The 14,831-nt window shown below is 52.5% G+C and overlaps 1 protein-coding gene across 4 annotated transcripts in view; it reads left to right on the top strand.

Annotated features, from left to right (window-relative positions):
* The window catches only part of LOC130375369 (cytoplasmic dynein 1 intermediate chain 1), a 50,384-nt gene extending 35,855 nt beyond the window's left edge, over positions 1–14,529 (top strand). For 3 of the 4 annotated variants that reach the window (XM_056582249.1, XM_056582251.1, XM_056582248.1), the window contains 6 exons: positions 4,564–4,710; positions 5,992–6,105; positions 6,470–6,603; positions 7,183–7,339; positions 11,373–11,513; positions 14,198–14,529. In XM_056582249.1, coding sequence (XP_056438224.1) covers positions 4,564–4,710; positions 5,992–6,105; positions 6,470–6,603; positions 7,183–7,339; positions 11,373–11,513; positions 14,198–14,383 — 879 coding nt within the window. In that variant the 3' untranslated portion in view covers positions 14,384–14,529. The remainder of the gene's footprint in view (positions 1–4,563; positions 4,711–5,991; positions 6,106–6,469; positions 6,604–7,182; positions 7,340–11,372; positions 11,514–14,197) is intronic. The other variant, XM_056582250.1, reaches the window with a different exon arrangement.
* The last annotated feature ends 302 nt before the right edge of the window (positions 14,530–14,831 follow it).

Raw genomic sequence — 14,831 nt, 5'->3', positions numbered from 1 at the left:
TCATACCATCATTCCTCTCCCTCTCTCCCTGACTCTTTCTCCACTCAAAGTGAAGAAAGAGCTGGAGAGAATGAGGGCCGGAGCAAACCCTCTCGTGTACCTCTCCCTGCTCCCCCTTGCACGCTCCCTCCGTCTCTTCCCCTCTTCTGCTTCTTTCCTTTTAACCTGTTTAATATCTCGCCGGGTTCCATCTTTCATCTGTGTGTGTGTGTGTGTGTGTGTGTGTGTGTGTGTGTGTGTGTGTGTGTGTGCGTGTGCGTGCGTGCGTGCGTGCGTGCGTGCGTGCGTGCGTGCGTGCGTGCGTGCGTGCGTGTGTGTGCGTAGGTGTTATCCCACCGAGCACTTCCTCTTAATATAAGCGGGGTCCCGCCAGATGCACTTAGCCTCGTATGCCGGTGTGAGCTACAGCAGACGATAAGGTGGTGGTGGTGGTGGTGGTGTTGGTGGTGGTGGTGCACGTGGGCAAACATGTTCAGGCCTCTTCCTCACACACAACACACACGCTAAGTAAGGCTTGCTGGGTGTGTGTAAGACATACACACCTGAATACACACCCATGCGTCCATCACAGGACAGGGATCAGGACAGGGAATTCAGCAGTTCTGATGTCAACAATCCACCTTCTTCTGGGGGGAGACGGCACAGAGCCTGAGACAGAAACCATCAAATGCAAGCGGAAGAGTTAAGCCTTGTGTCCTGTTTGCTAAGGAGATGTTCTACCAAAGAAAACAAGTTCATCCGAGGGGATCAGGCTTTCAGACGGGGATTTTAATAAGTAAATCCCAAGAGTGGACAATCTACACAGTGTTGATTTGAAACATTTAGAAAAAAAAAAGTTTGCGTTTCGGGCCAGTCGAGTTTGAGTTCGCCAATCACGAGTTCGCCAATCGCGCTTACAGATCCGCACTTTCAGCCTCACGATTGGTTGAAACTAAGATGAAGCGAGGAAAGTGAACCCCCCCGTCCACCTAGATGTGGGATGGTCTTCCCTCAGACTTATTAATCTAAAGTCTGATTTGTGAGACTTCCTCAGACCCAATGTTGGACAGCAACTCTCTTGCGAGGGTATGTTTTATGTAATTCCCTTTCTGGAAGCTGTCAACTCCCATCATGCTCTTTGTCTGTGCTGGCAGCCAGGAGATGACGAAGCATGTGTCTAGGAGCAGCAGCGCTGAACACCAAATAAAAGTGCGGTCCAGAGAGAGCGCTCCTCCCTGTATCCATTTAGGTATTCTTTCAGTTCTTGGAGAAACGTAATGTTTGTATCACTATCTATTCACGCTCGCCTGGATATTGAGATTGAGATGAAATGACAGTGATGCGGAGCTGGTGGTAGGAGCGTGAAAGCATCCTGGTATTATTTAAACAGATGTGTGCGTGTGTGTGGTGGGGGTGTGTATGTGTGTGAAACAGTGTGTGTGTGGTGTGTGTGTGTGTGTGTGTATGTGTGTTTGTGTGTGTGCGTGCGTGTGTGTGTGTGTGTGTGTGTCGACAATCAAACTATGAACTGATGTTTTCCTTTCAAAGACGGGAACAACCACACCAGATCAAATCATGTTTCAAACACTATTGTGAAAAACTCTATTTAGGAATAGTAGCTGTACAGGCAATATTCCACGATAATAAGCAATAGGAATATTCCACACACGCCACAGCCTCCATGTGTGTGCAATGCATGCATGATAAGCGTATCCAAGCGGCACATTGTGCGCGTTGGACGGTTCTTCATAAGCCACACTAAACTCTTACATTTCATAAAGCGTGACAGCCAGAAATGTCGAGCGTGCTTCCCTTTAAAGTGTCAAACCGTTCCCCCAGCCCGGCGTAAATCTGGGACTTCCTTATAGCCGGGCGACAAATTGGAACGCGGCCGATGAAATGACACAGTATATTATTGAGAAGAACACATAACTCAAGGGCTAATGCGCTTAAGTGACATTTGATTAGGAGGGTTTTGGGGAAAAAGGCTTTCATGCTAAGGCCAACTCTGCTGCCGGCTGGCCCACTTTATGCAAACCATCCGGGGATCGTTTCCAGTAGCTCTGGTAGCAGGGGCTGACAGTGTGTGTGTGGGTAATAATGACATTATGTATTTTCTTTCCCCCAAGAGCAGAGTTTAGTCAAAGGCTTTTCCTCCTTAAGATGGATGCCCTGATAGGGCTGAACAGCAGAGCTGACATATGGGGCTAATTGAAGATTTTCTTTTGCTGCTTCCCGTTTTGATTAAAGGTGATAACCGGTTGGATTGTGTGTGTCTGTGTGTGCGTGCTTGCATGTGTATGTGCATGCGTGTGCGTGTGTGTGCGTGTATGCATGCCACAAAGGGCCATGACATGGGATGTATTTTTCTGAAGACGTTGGTTTATTAGCTGTCTGATGAAACAGGCCCCTGAGGGCCCCTGAAGACAGCACGGAGAGCAAAACATTACGCACGCCAAACCCATCCGCTGGAAGCAGCATTTAACCATTCACAATACTGTCACACACAGGATCAATCCATTGAAAGAGCACCAATTTGTACTTTGAGCATGGTCTGACTGGTCAAACGTTAAAAAGTAATTCTTAAACTGTAATTAACCCCCGGGACACAGATTTGTCAAAATAACTTAAAGTGTGGTTTCCCTGACACATTACAACATTCTACCCCTCAGAGCAGAGAAAGAGAGAGTGGGAGAACGCGAGAGCGAAAGACATTGAGATGGAGAGAAAAACCAGAGAGAGAGGGGAGTGTGCACTGTTTCCAATGCCTCTGTTCCAGCCCTCTGCTCTGAAATGAACCGGGCGTTGAATGAGTAGGGTGGGGGTTAGGGTGCTGTGGGCTCGTGGGGGTTCAGGGGGTCAGGGGAATCTGTCACAGCGTGAAATGTAACGCTTTAAATGGGTTAATGTTAATGAGTTAGTCTGAAATCAAGCATCTCTATTCATGTACATGAATGAATGTATTCATTTATACCCATACGGTGCTGACACATGGCGAGGTGCGCGAGGAGAAGGAGGGTTCAGGGTTCCCCAGAAGGCTCATGTAGGAGATTCCCCATCACGAGGAGGTAAGGGGAAGGCCTCCTGCTCAGGGGACCCCAGTGCTCGTGCACTCACACGCTGCACGACTCCCTGTTACCTCTCACTGTGTTTCACAGCGTCTCTCTCCTGTTCTGTGGCCGTGCTTATTCTGGATGGGTCCGTGTGGGTCAGCGCACCAACAGGGCACGGGACGGGTGGGCGGGGCCCGCTTTGAGGTGAGGGGGGGGGTTGGGGGGGCGGAGGGGGTGGGAGCAGTGGTGTGCGGTAGGGAGGCTGTGCGGGGTGGTCGGTTCAAGGGTGCTCTTGTCCTGATGGAGGCTGCACTGAGCGCTCCAGTGGCTGCTGGTGGTTTTTCGTCTTTTTTTTTCATGTGGTAATACGAAACGGCTGGCAGGGAGAGAGAGAGAGAGAGAGGGAGAGGAAAAGGGAGAGAGATGGAACGTCAGAGAGAGACAGAGAGGGAGACGGGGACTACAATTCCCCCCTTTGTGTCTCCCCCGCCAACGGGACCCCGATCGTCACTCCTCGGCCCCGTTGTCCGGAGAGCAGGACCCTCAGCGAAGCCCCCGCCACCCCCCAGGACTCATCTCGGACCCCTCCTCCTCCTCCTCCTCCTCCTCCTCCTCCTCCTCGCCACCCATCACGAACCTCAGCCTTGATCACTCGCTCCCTCATGCTCGGTCTAGCGTTACCGACCGCTCCGCGTATCTGTTTATATCCTTTCTCCCCCCCCTTCCCTTTCCTTTTTGACTCCTTCTTTCTGGTCGGTTTGTCTTTTTTGGGGTTTCTCGACGTCCGCTATTTTCATCTTCTCAGTTCCCTTCCAGCATTCGGTTGCTATTCTCAGAGCCCTCTCTGTCTTTGTCAGGCCTCTCCTCCGCCAACTTCATTCAAGTTTTTACTGTAAGAAGAATCCAGCCAACCTCCCTCGGTTCTCCCAGCGTGACCACAGAAGCACACAGCAATGCTCTCTCACTCTGTGTCTCTCTCAGTCTCTTTCACTTTCTCTCTGTCCCTCTCTCTCTCTCTCTCCGTCTCCGTCTCTGTCTCTCTCTGGCCAAATCCCAAAGTCAGCCCCAAGGACTAAGGACTCACAGACTTAATGGATCTTAGGTGCTAATGAACTTAAGTAAATGAGTGTGTGTGGCCACATGGGCTCAGATAGGTATATATGGGATTGGGACAGAATTCTACACGAGAGCACGTTACCTTGGCAACGTTTAATGACAAAGATGTTGCCGACACTTGCCGCGGTTTATGTCGCGACGCTTTGAACTGTGGGTAATTCCCTTTAGGTGAAGTCTGCACTGATGCGGACACACGGAAAGGGCTCGGTAAGGGTGGACCCAAACCCTCACGCCCTTTGGAATCCAACAATGGGACAGCCCTAAAGCCTTACTAATTTCAGGAGAACGCGCAGCAAAGTCTGTGAGTCTGTGAGTCCAGGACTTTGGGATTGGGCCTAGGTCTCTCTCTCTCCTCCCCCTCTCTCTCCCCCTCTACATCTCCCCCTAACCCTCTTCCTCTCCCTCCCTCCCCCAGTCTCCGGTGGTGTCGGTGGGCTTCGCCAGGTTCCACCCCAACCTGCTGGTGGGGGGCACGTACTCGGGACAGATCATCCTGTGGGACAACCGGAGCCACCGCCGCACTCCCGTCCAGAGGTCGCCCCTGTCCGCTGCGGCTCACACCGTAAGGGCCGCACCCCCACCCCCAAGAGAGTACCCTCTAGCAGAGTTTCTTGGCGTGAGATACGTTTTCGCCGTTATCCGGTGTGTTCAGTGAACAGCCCGCCGTCATGGCCTCAAATGTTTTGTTATGCTGATTGGCCGAAGGACTCGTCAATCAAGGCAAGTAGTCCACTGAAATCGTCCAGAGGTCCAGACTGAAACAGAGTGGTCTGATCAGGATGGGCTCCAGGCTAAAGCAACATATCCTATCAGAGTATATATATCGGAAGATAAGCTACGATGTACCGTTTTTGAATCGCAGACCGAAAAAATCTAAATTGATTCGAAAGGTTAAATATGAAATAAATTATAGAATGTTCTGCTTTGACACATAAAAAAGACAAACACACATGGCTACTGCACCACAGTAGCCATGGGCTCAAGCTCCCCACAGCCAGTTGGCCAGTCGGCAAGCCAGCCAGCCAGCCAGCCAGCCTCCGGGCTCAAAGCGGCCTCTGTGGGGCCCGGTGGACAAATCAATTAGAGCCCAGTAATGACATAATGGTTTCACACCCTCCTGTGGATTTACCCAGCGGCCCCTGTCCCCAAGAGTCACTTTAAAGGGCCCCGCTGCAAACAGACCTGTGGCCAGCCCTGGGAAAGGCAAGGCCCCACACTCTCCCCACAGGGGGGGGTTCTGTTTGTGTTAGTGCCGACACAACCCACCCTTGGGACGGGTGGGGGCAGCCGACCGATCGGCGGTGGGAGGGTTGTGAACACGAGTGGAAAGCCATTCATCAAAGCACCTCCTTTAGTCCCGGTTCAGGTCCCACCAGTCCACACCTGTTGGTTCCTGCTATACGTTTGTTTTTTTGTAGAATCGCATTGCAGATGTTTGCGGCGTCTCAATAATCTCTCCAGAGTTTCTGCCTCAGTCTGGGGCGAGGGGAGAAGTTTGGTGAACTAGTTTTGCCGCGCGAATCATCAGGATACGCGCTCAGCGATCAGAAGAACAATCAAGATGATCATCCCAGGGCTCATTACAACGCCTCATGAATAACACATGAACGATCGCTAGCTTCAGATATTGACACGCTCACAATGCAGGTGCACCAGCCCCTCTTCTGTTTATAATTGTGTACATGAACGCGTCTCGTGTTACTGCGGGGTGATGATTGCATTGTGTGTTATTGTGTTATTGTGTGTGTGTGTGTGTGTGTGTGTGTGTGTGTGTGTGTGTGTGTGTGTGTGTGTGTGTGTGTGTGTGTGTGTGTGTGTGTGTGTGTGTGTGTGTGTGTGTCAGCACCCAGTGTACTGCGTGAACGTGGTGGGCACCCAGAATGCCAACAACCTGATCACGGTGTCCACAGACGGCCGGATGTGTTCCTGGAGTCTGGACATGCTCTCCCAGCCGCAGGTAGCACACACACACACCCCTACACCGCCTCACATACCCCTACACCGCCTCACACACCCCTACACCGCCTCACTCACTCACAAACCCCTCCTGGAACACCCATCAAAACACACAAGCTATAGAGGAAGTTAGACATGGGGATCAATTCACTTCTCTTATTGCTTTGTTTTCGTGTGTGTGGATGTGTGTGTGTATATTGTGTGTATATGTGTGTTTGTGTGTGTGTTTGTGTGTGTGTGGGGGTGTATGTGTTTGTTTGTGCGTCCATATATGTATGTATGTGTGTGTGTGTGTGTGTGTGTGTGTGTGTGTGTGTGTGTGTGTGTGTGTGTGTGTGTGTGTGTGTGTGTGTGTGTGTGTGTAGGAGAGCATGGAGCTGGTGTACAACAAGTCCAAGCCCGTGGCGGTAACGGCGATGGACTTCCCCACCGGAGACGTCAACAACTACGTGGTGGGCAGCGAGGAGGGCACCGTGTACACCGCCTCCAGACACGGCAGGTAGGGACACTCACACACACACACACACACACACACACACACACACACACACACACACACACACACACACACACACACACACACACACACACACACACACACACACACACACACACACACACAAATCCATACACACACACATCCATACACACACAAACACACACACACAAATAAACATCCATAAACACACACACACACAAACACATACATATATACACACATCCATATATATATACACAGACATAAATATATACATACACATCCATATATACATACATTAACACACACACATCCTTATATACATACACACACACACACACACACACACACACATCCATAAATTCACAAATACACATACAGCTAAATATACACACAGACACGAACACGAGTGCACACATACTGCACACACGCTTACACACATTGTCGTGTGGTTGTTGCTTTGATACCATAGAAACCATATTCTAGTCAAACCGTTAGTATTCACAATTCAAACGGTCCCTTATAGTACACTCTATTCTATATAGTCATACCATGCACGCCACCAGCTCATGAGCATCCTCCCCTCGCCCCCCCCCACAGCAAGGCCGGTATCTGTGAGATGTTCGAGGGCCACCAGGGGCCGGTGACGGGCATCAGCTGCCACAACGCCGTGGGCCCCGTGGACTTCTCCCACCTCTTCGCCACGTCCTCCTTCGACTGGACCGTCAAGCTGTGGAGCACCAAGGTACGCTCCGACGTGAGTAGCAGAAGCACACACACTCGTTACTATACTGTGTTGAACCCTGACGGTAAAATGACCTGTTGACATGGGTTATTGTTAATGCTGTCATAACATAAAGACAGCAGAACTGCCAAGGGATTCCCTGGTTTGGATTTCACAGGACTGACTTGACGTGAACTGGCTTGTTTTGTTCCACAGTAAGGACCACAGCAGTCCTGAGTAAAAGAGAATGCATGGCAGCATTGAGAGAGAAAATAAGACATAAATGTAAATGGAAGATGACCACTTGCTCTCGAGAGTCCCATGTCTGGAGAGTGAGACGCAAAGAGACATATAGCCCGAGGACAGAGAGAGAGAGAGAGAGAGAGAGAGAGAGAGAGACAGAGAGAGAGAGAGAGAGAGAGAGAGAGAGAGAGAGAGAGAGAGAGAGAGAGAGAGACAGAGAGAGAGAGAGAGAGAGAGAGAGAGAGACAGAGAGACAGAGAGACAGAGAGACAGAGAGACAGAGAGACAGAGAGCGAGGGGAGGCGGAGAAATCGACGAAGAGAGGAGACTAGGCTGAACAACAAGAGTGGTTGGGGTCCTAAAGGCACCCTCTGGGGTCCCCAGAAGGTGGGAAGACCCTGCAAACAAATCAGCAGCTTTGAAAACGTGAAGGTTTGAGAACGATGTATAATGCGTGATACGAACTCCGCAGCCCGTCTTCCGTGACAGGTGGCGACGTAGTGCTAAACACCCATTTCTGTGATGTGCACGTGCATCACAGTCCACCGCATTAGAACATTGTGATCACCGGAACACTGTTATTTGACAGGATTAAGAGGGGGATTCCCTTTCCTTTGAGGGCTACCGCAGGAATGCCGGTCTCCTGTCCCCATTAGCCCTAATGCATGAGTGTCCACAAGGATACCTGAATCTGGCTGCGTGTGTTTGTGTGTGTGCGTGTGTGTGTGTGCGTGTACCTACGCGCACAGCACACAGGCACTCGCACACACCTTTGCCTCCTTTTTCCTGACCTTACCCTCAACTCCCCAGAGGTTGGCCTTCAACCCCAGGAGTGGTATCCATCAAGCACTGTTGGATCTGGAACACAAACACACACACACACACACACACACACACACACACACACACACACATACACACACACACACACACAAACAGTCATACTGTATTCCAGATCCAACCATTTTTTATGCGCTGATTTAATACACACACGCACGCACGCACACACACACACACACACACACACACACACACACACACACACACACACGCACACGCACACACACTCCCTGCACACGGCTCTGAGGTCCCCAGTTGAAGGGCTCCAGTGTGTGTGTTTACACACTCGGCGGTGCGAACGCTGCGGTCGGCGGACACATTCCCCACGCAGGCCCGGAGCCCGGGGACGGGCCGCCGCGGCCGCCGCCAGCGCTGGGGTTACGGTCGCGCATAACTTGAACCTTCTCGACTCCCTCCACCCCCTCCAAACCCCACCCTACACACTCCCCACTCCTCCCCACGAAGCAGGAAAACACTGCTTCTTCAGGGAAGCCTTCGGAGCCTGATCTCTCTCCGGCGCTCTCCCTGTCTCGCTGCCTTAATCCCCGTTGTCGTGGTACCTCGAGAGATCGGCCGGTTGGAAGCGCCTCACCGATATCCGTTGCAATATACTAGCTCCCATTTAAAAGTCTGTCAAACAAACGCCGCATTAAGGGGGGGTTGTCAGTAGTAGGACATTTGTAATGGGTTTGGCCTCAGACCGTGTTGGTTGTCAGGAAAACACACGAGTGATCCCCATGCGCTCCTAATCACTTTGAGGACCTTAGTGACACAGGCCTTAGTGAAGTATAATTTCATTACTTTAGAACGAGCCGTATAAATGTTTACAAATGGCCACAAGTACCTGAGAGGTTGTCGGACTGACGTTCGCTACAAATCTACAACCGTCCACTCGGCAGTGGAAGTCTGCGCGGAACATTCTAGAACCCTCGGATTGGCCTCGTTTCCATCAGCAAGCAGAAGATTCTTTAACTGATCGCGCGGAAAACGTTTTTTAGTAGATCACGGATGGACGAGTAAGTATAGTAACCAAGTAAAGAGAGACACACTCTGGCTCTTATTTACATTTGGGGTACCTGGGACGAGGCAGTGAGCCCTTGATTACGCTGAGCGTGCACACCATGATGCCATGATTAAAGGGCAGCTCGTGTCTCGCTCGGTTAATTAAACCCTTACAGGGATTTACCTCTTTCATTCTGCCTCGCATGCACGGGAGAGAGAGGGGGAGAGGGCTAGAGTGTGGGAGAGAGAGAGAGAGAGAGAGAGAGAGAGAGAGAGCGATAGCCTGGCAGACAGAGAGGGATTGAGCGTTGGAGTGTGGGAGAGGTAGAGAGAGAGAGAGAGAGAGAGAGAGAGAGAGAGAGAGAGAGAGAGAGAGAGAGAGAGGTTGACCCCTCCTGATGTGATGATGAAACTGGGGGGAAATTGAGAAAACGAAATAAAGGACAGTAGAAGGAGGGAGGCGGGGTGTGGGGGCGGGGGCGGGGGGGGGGGGGAAGGTGGAGGTGGGCTACATTCCATTGCCCCTGCCGTCCCAGTCTACCGGTCTCCTCTCTCTCACACGCCCCTCCCACCCCACCCAGCCCAGTACCTGCCAGGAATGCAGCTCAGGCCCTCTGGAATCTAAACTGCACACACACACACACACACACACACACACACACACACACACACACACACACACACGCATCTCTACTCTCTCACTATTGTTCTCCCCTTCATTTGGCTCTCTCTCTCCCTCCTTCCCTCTGGGTGTTTGTGGGTGTCTCTCGCCCAGACAGCTGGTGCGTTGAGGTTACAGTACACCTTGTGCAGAGGACTCTTTCATCTCCCCCAACAGTTTTATGGCGCTGTGTGAATGTGCGAGGGCTTTTTAATTAGCCTCTTTACCCAGACAGGCCCCAAGGCTGAGCAGCGCCACTCTGTCTGTAGCCCAGTCCTTCCTGCCCCTCTGCCTGCCTGTGTGTCTGACTGCCTGTGTGTCTGACTGCCTGCATGTCTGCCTGTGTGTCTGACTGCCTGTGTGTCGGACTGCCTGTGTGTCGGACTGCCTGTGTGTCTGCCTGCCTGTGTGTCTGCCTGCCTGTGTGTCTGACTGCCTGTATGTCTGCCTGCCTGTGTGTCTGCCTGCCCCTCTGCCTGCCTGTGTGTCTGGCTGCCTGTGTGCCTGTCTATCTCTCTGCCTGTCTCTCTGCCTGCCAGTCTCTCTAGCTGTCTGTCGCAATGCCTGTCTGTGTGTCTTCCTGTCTGTCTCTCTGACTGCCTCTCAGCCTGCCTCTCTCAGCCCGACTGTCTCTCCGCCTGCCTGTCACCTTGCCGTCCGCCTGTCTCTTTATCTATCCATTATCCTCTTTTATCCTCAAAGATCCCCGTCTGTCTGGTGTGGACTCCGATGTAGACAGACAAGCATACAAACATACATACAAACACACACTCACTCAATTACATTTCATATCTGCTTGATTGGCGCCACCTTGCTTTTTTTTTGCTCTCTCTCTCTCCGTCTCTCTCTCTCTCTCTCCCCAACTCTCTCTCTCTCTCTCGCTCTCCCCCCCTCTCTCTCTGCTCTCTCTCTCTCTCTCTTTCCCCCCCTCTCTCTCTGCTCTCTCTCTCTCTCTCCCCCTCTCTCTCCCTCTCTCTCTCGTTCTCTCCCCCCCCCCTCTCTCTCTCTCTCTCTCTCTCTCTCTCTCTCTCTCTCTCTCTCTCTCTCTCTCTCTGTCTGTGTCTCTGTCTCTGTCTCTGTCTCTGTCTCTCTGTCTCTCTCTCTCTCTCTCTCTCTCTCTCTCTCTCTCTCTCTCTCTCTCTCCACAAACAACCAAACAGAACACAAACAAGATGTCTCCTCACGCCACAGTCCACGGCGCTGCTCTCTCATTATCCCCCCTCGTCACTTAAACATGAACGTAACCCCACGTCGGGGGGCTGTGTGTGTGTGTGTGTGTGTCCTCTCCTCTTTACGTCCCCCCCCCCTCTCCTCCCGCAGCACAACAAGCCTCTGTACTCGTTCGAGGACAACGCCGACTACGTCTATGATGTCATGTGGTCCCCGGTGCACCCTGCGGTGTTCGCCGCCGTGGACGGGATGGGCCGCCTGGACCTCTGGAACCTCAACAACGACACCGAGGTGGGGGTGTGTGTGTGTGTGTGTGTGTGTGTGCGCGTAAACATGTGTGTATCTGCGGTCAGTAGATTTTGGTTTGATCAGTCAAAGGGTGGGGTCATGTCTGCATGCGTCTGTGTGTGTGTGTGTGTGTTTGTGTGTGTGTTGGAGCGAGTGTGTGCTTGTGTGGGAGCGTGTGTGTCTGTGTGTGTGCATGTGTCGGGGCGTGTGTGTTTGCCTGTGTTGGGCCGCCTGTGTGTGTGCATGTATGGGGGTGTTTGTGTATATGCCTGTGAGGGGCCATTCCTGTGTGTGTGTGTGTGTGTGTGTGTGTGTGTGTGTGTGTGTGTGTGTGTGTGTGTGTGTGTGTGTGTGTGTGTGTGTGTGTGTGTGTGTGTGTGTGTGTGTGTGTGTGTGTGTGTGTGTGTGTTTGCGTATGGGGTTCTCAAGGCCCATACTGTAGCTGGATGCCCGCCCAAACCACGCGACCAAACAACCCACCCTTCCCCTTCCAAGAAAACCACCCCCCTCTACCCCACCCATCTCTCACACACACACACACACCCACACACACACACACACACTGAAGATTCCTCTCTGGGCGTCGGTGTCACTCGCCCCTTCCCCAATCCCTAGCCCCCCAGCCCTGTCTCTAAATCACCCTGGGGTGACACTTGTGACTCCCACCCATGCTACGCCGCCCGCCACCATCCAGTTTCCCGCCACGCCCACCCACACGCCCCCCCCTCCTTCACTGCCGAGACCCCCCCCCCCTTAGGGCCCCTCAATACATCAGCGTCGGCGCGTTTCTCCGGGCACTGGATGCATGGCATCATGTCTGCCCTGCTGCTAATGGACGCTGGAATGAAGTAAATACGTTGGCTAGGTTACCAGGAATAACACTTTAACTCCCAGCTTTACGCTAAGTGTACTGTTAATAAGTGGTGCTAGGCTGTCGAAAGCTATTATAAAGTTGTGTCAACATCCTGTTTATAAGGGGTGTTTGTGTGCGTGTATGAGTGTGTACGTGTATGTGAATGTGTATGTGAGTGTGTGTGTGTGTGTGTGTGTGTGTGTGTGTGTGTGTGTGTGCGTGTGCGTGTGCGTGTGTGTGTGTGTGTGTGCGGCGGCAGACCTTAAACCGCCCAGGTAGAATCCGGGGCTGAAAGATTGCTTCTCCTCGCTCGCCAACCTCTCCGTCTCCATGGAGACCACGCTCTGCCCCGTACATTCTGCCTCGACGCAGCTCTCCTCTCCATAGTGCCTGGATGCTATAGTCCGCAACATGAGGCAGAAGCCAATGTCATCGTAACCAAATCCAGTCAGGTGACCCGTGGGCCGTCATGTGATTGGTGGGAACACTGGTGTGAGTGTGTGTTCCGACGGGGCCGTGGTTCCCAGGGCCCGACTCAACAGCAGCCCTTTCACAGACAAGAGGAAGAGTTCATTATCCACAGGCTCACTCCAGCTAACAATGTGCTTTAAGAGCAACGCTCGCCCAGACACACGCCCCCACGCACACACACAAACACACACACATACGCACACACATACGCACACAAGCACGTGCACACACACACACACACACACACAAACCTCCCATGTGCGCATTCACACACAGTCAATCTTGTAGCCACAGACTTCCATTGTTGCTATCATATTAAAAACATACGTATAACAGCATTAGACGAGCGGAGCAGCAAGGCGCGCCTGGTTCTCATTTCCCCCCCCCCACACCCCCCTCCCCCCCTCTACACACACACACACACACACACACACAGCCAATTTGGAGCGCTGGGTTCAGATGCACTCGGGCAGAGCAGTAGGAGCTAGCGTGGGTAATGGCAGCCAGCCCGTGGTGAGGGCCCAGCTCAGCCTCGTGTGTGGGGGTCCCTCCTATTGGCTGACGCCGCGCCAAGGGGGCTTCTGTCCCCCGCCGGTGACGCGCCCCGCCGTCAGCCTCCCACCGTCACCGGCGGTCAGGGGACGTGGGTTCAAACGCTTCTGAGGACGTGGGATTCCTCAGAGAAACGTGCGTCCGGTGGGCCGTCCCTGTCAGCGAGCGCCGTGTGCTCAACCACTCCGTGGTCCAGATGTGCAAGAACGCTGTTAGTGGGACAGCCTTTGAGAATTGACTTTAACGTGTACGCCCGAGAAGTTCAAAGTATTCTTGGTTAGTGTGTGATTGCATGGTTTGGTAAAGGTAAAGACAGCGTTTGGCCTTTTGCTTTGAATACCGTCCGCCCCCCTGACCCAGAATGACTCCAGCAGGAGGGTGGGTTTGCCTTTGGGAGAGATGGCAGGATCTGTATTACAAATATTTGTGAACCAAAACAGCTCTTTTTTTCCCCCCGCGATGCATACTTTAAACCCTGTGCTTGTTTAGCCCGCAGGCGAGACGCCATTGTTTGTGTTTTTTAATGGGCCAGTCCTATGAAGATTTTATGTGCTTCATTAAAAAAAAAAAAAAATCCCATTGCTGTTTTAACTCCCAGCCACGTAACCCCGCCGTCGGTTGCCTGGGAACCAGTCTGATCTGGGAGCTAGGTTCTGCTCCATTAGCCCGAGTCCGTCTTGGACTTGTAACAAGGGCCCCCGGTTTGAAAAACACACACTGCCATGTTTGATGTTTCCATTGGCGAACCCGTAGCTGTGTCTGCTCCGTTGTGTACTCTGAGTGTATCTCCGTCCCTCTCTTCTATTTATAGGTGCCCACCGCGAGTGTCACCGTGGAGGGGGCGTCGGCCCTCAACAGGGTCCGCTGGTCGTCAGGGGGGAAGGAGGTCGCTGTGGGCGACTCGGAGGGACGCGTCTGGATCTACGACGCCGGAGAGGTGCGGGTTTCCGTGGGAACTGTGTCCATGCACATCTGTGATATATATAGCCCAACCTAGCTTTGTTGTCGACGGGGAATAGGTTAACCTGACTATTGTTGGGTAACATCCTTACTTTACCAACAGCGATATATTGTTTCTCTTTCTTCCGACAAATGTACTTATTGTAAGTCGCTGTGGTGTCTGCTAAAGGCCCTAAATGTAAATGTACACATCCAATGTTGAAGCGCAAAGCTGGTTCCGCAGTCAAACCTCCACAGGCGCCATCATGACCCGTTTGAGGACTTTTAAGCATTTCAGATCACCCCCCCCTCCCCCCTCCCCCCTCCCCCCTACCCCTCAACTGTCGGGCTCAAGCATTGATGTTTGGGCTTGATATTTTCCCTGCTCTTTTAAACGGCCCAGTGTGACTCCCCCACCACCACCACCACCACCGCCGCATAGCGGGCAGCCACCCCAGCTGCGCCCCTGGACTCCAGGCTCCTCCTGGGGCCCTGGTTGCGGGCCC

This window comes from Gadus chalcogrammus, chromosome 22, assembly GCF_026213295.1.
Source record: "Gadus chalcogrammus isolate NIFS_2021 chromosome 22, NIFS_Gcha_1.0, whole genome shotgun sequence".
Taxonomy (NCBI): domain Eukaryota; kingdom Metazoa; phylum Chordata; class Actinopteri; order Gadiformes; family Gadidae; genus Gadus; species Gadus chalcogrammus.
This window is presented reverse-complemented; position numbering and strand designations above follow the sequence as displayed.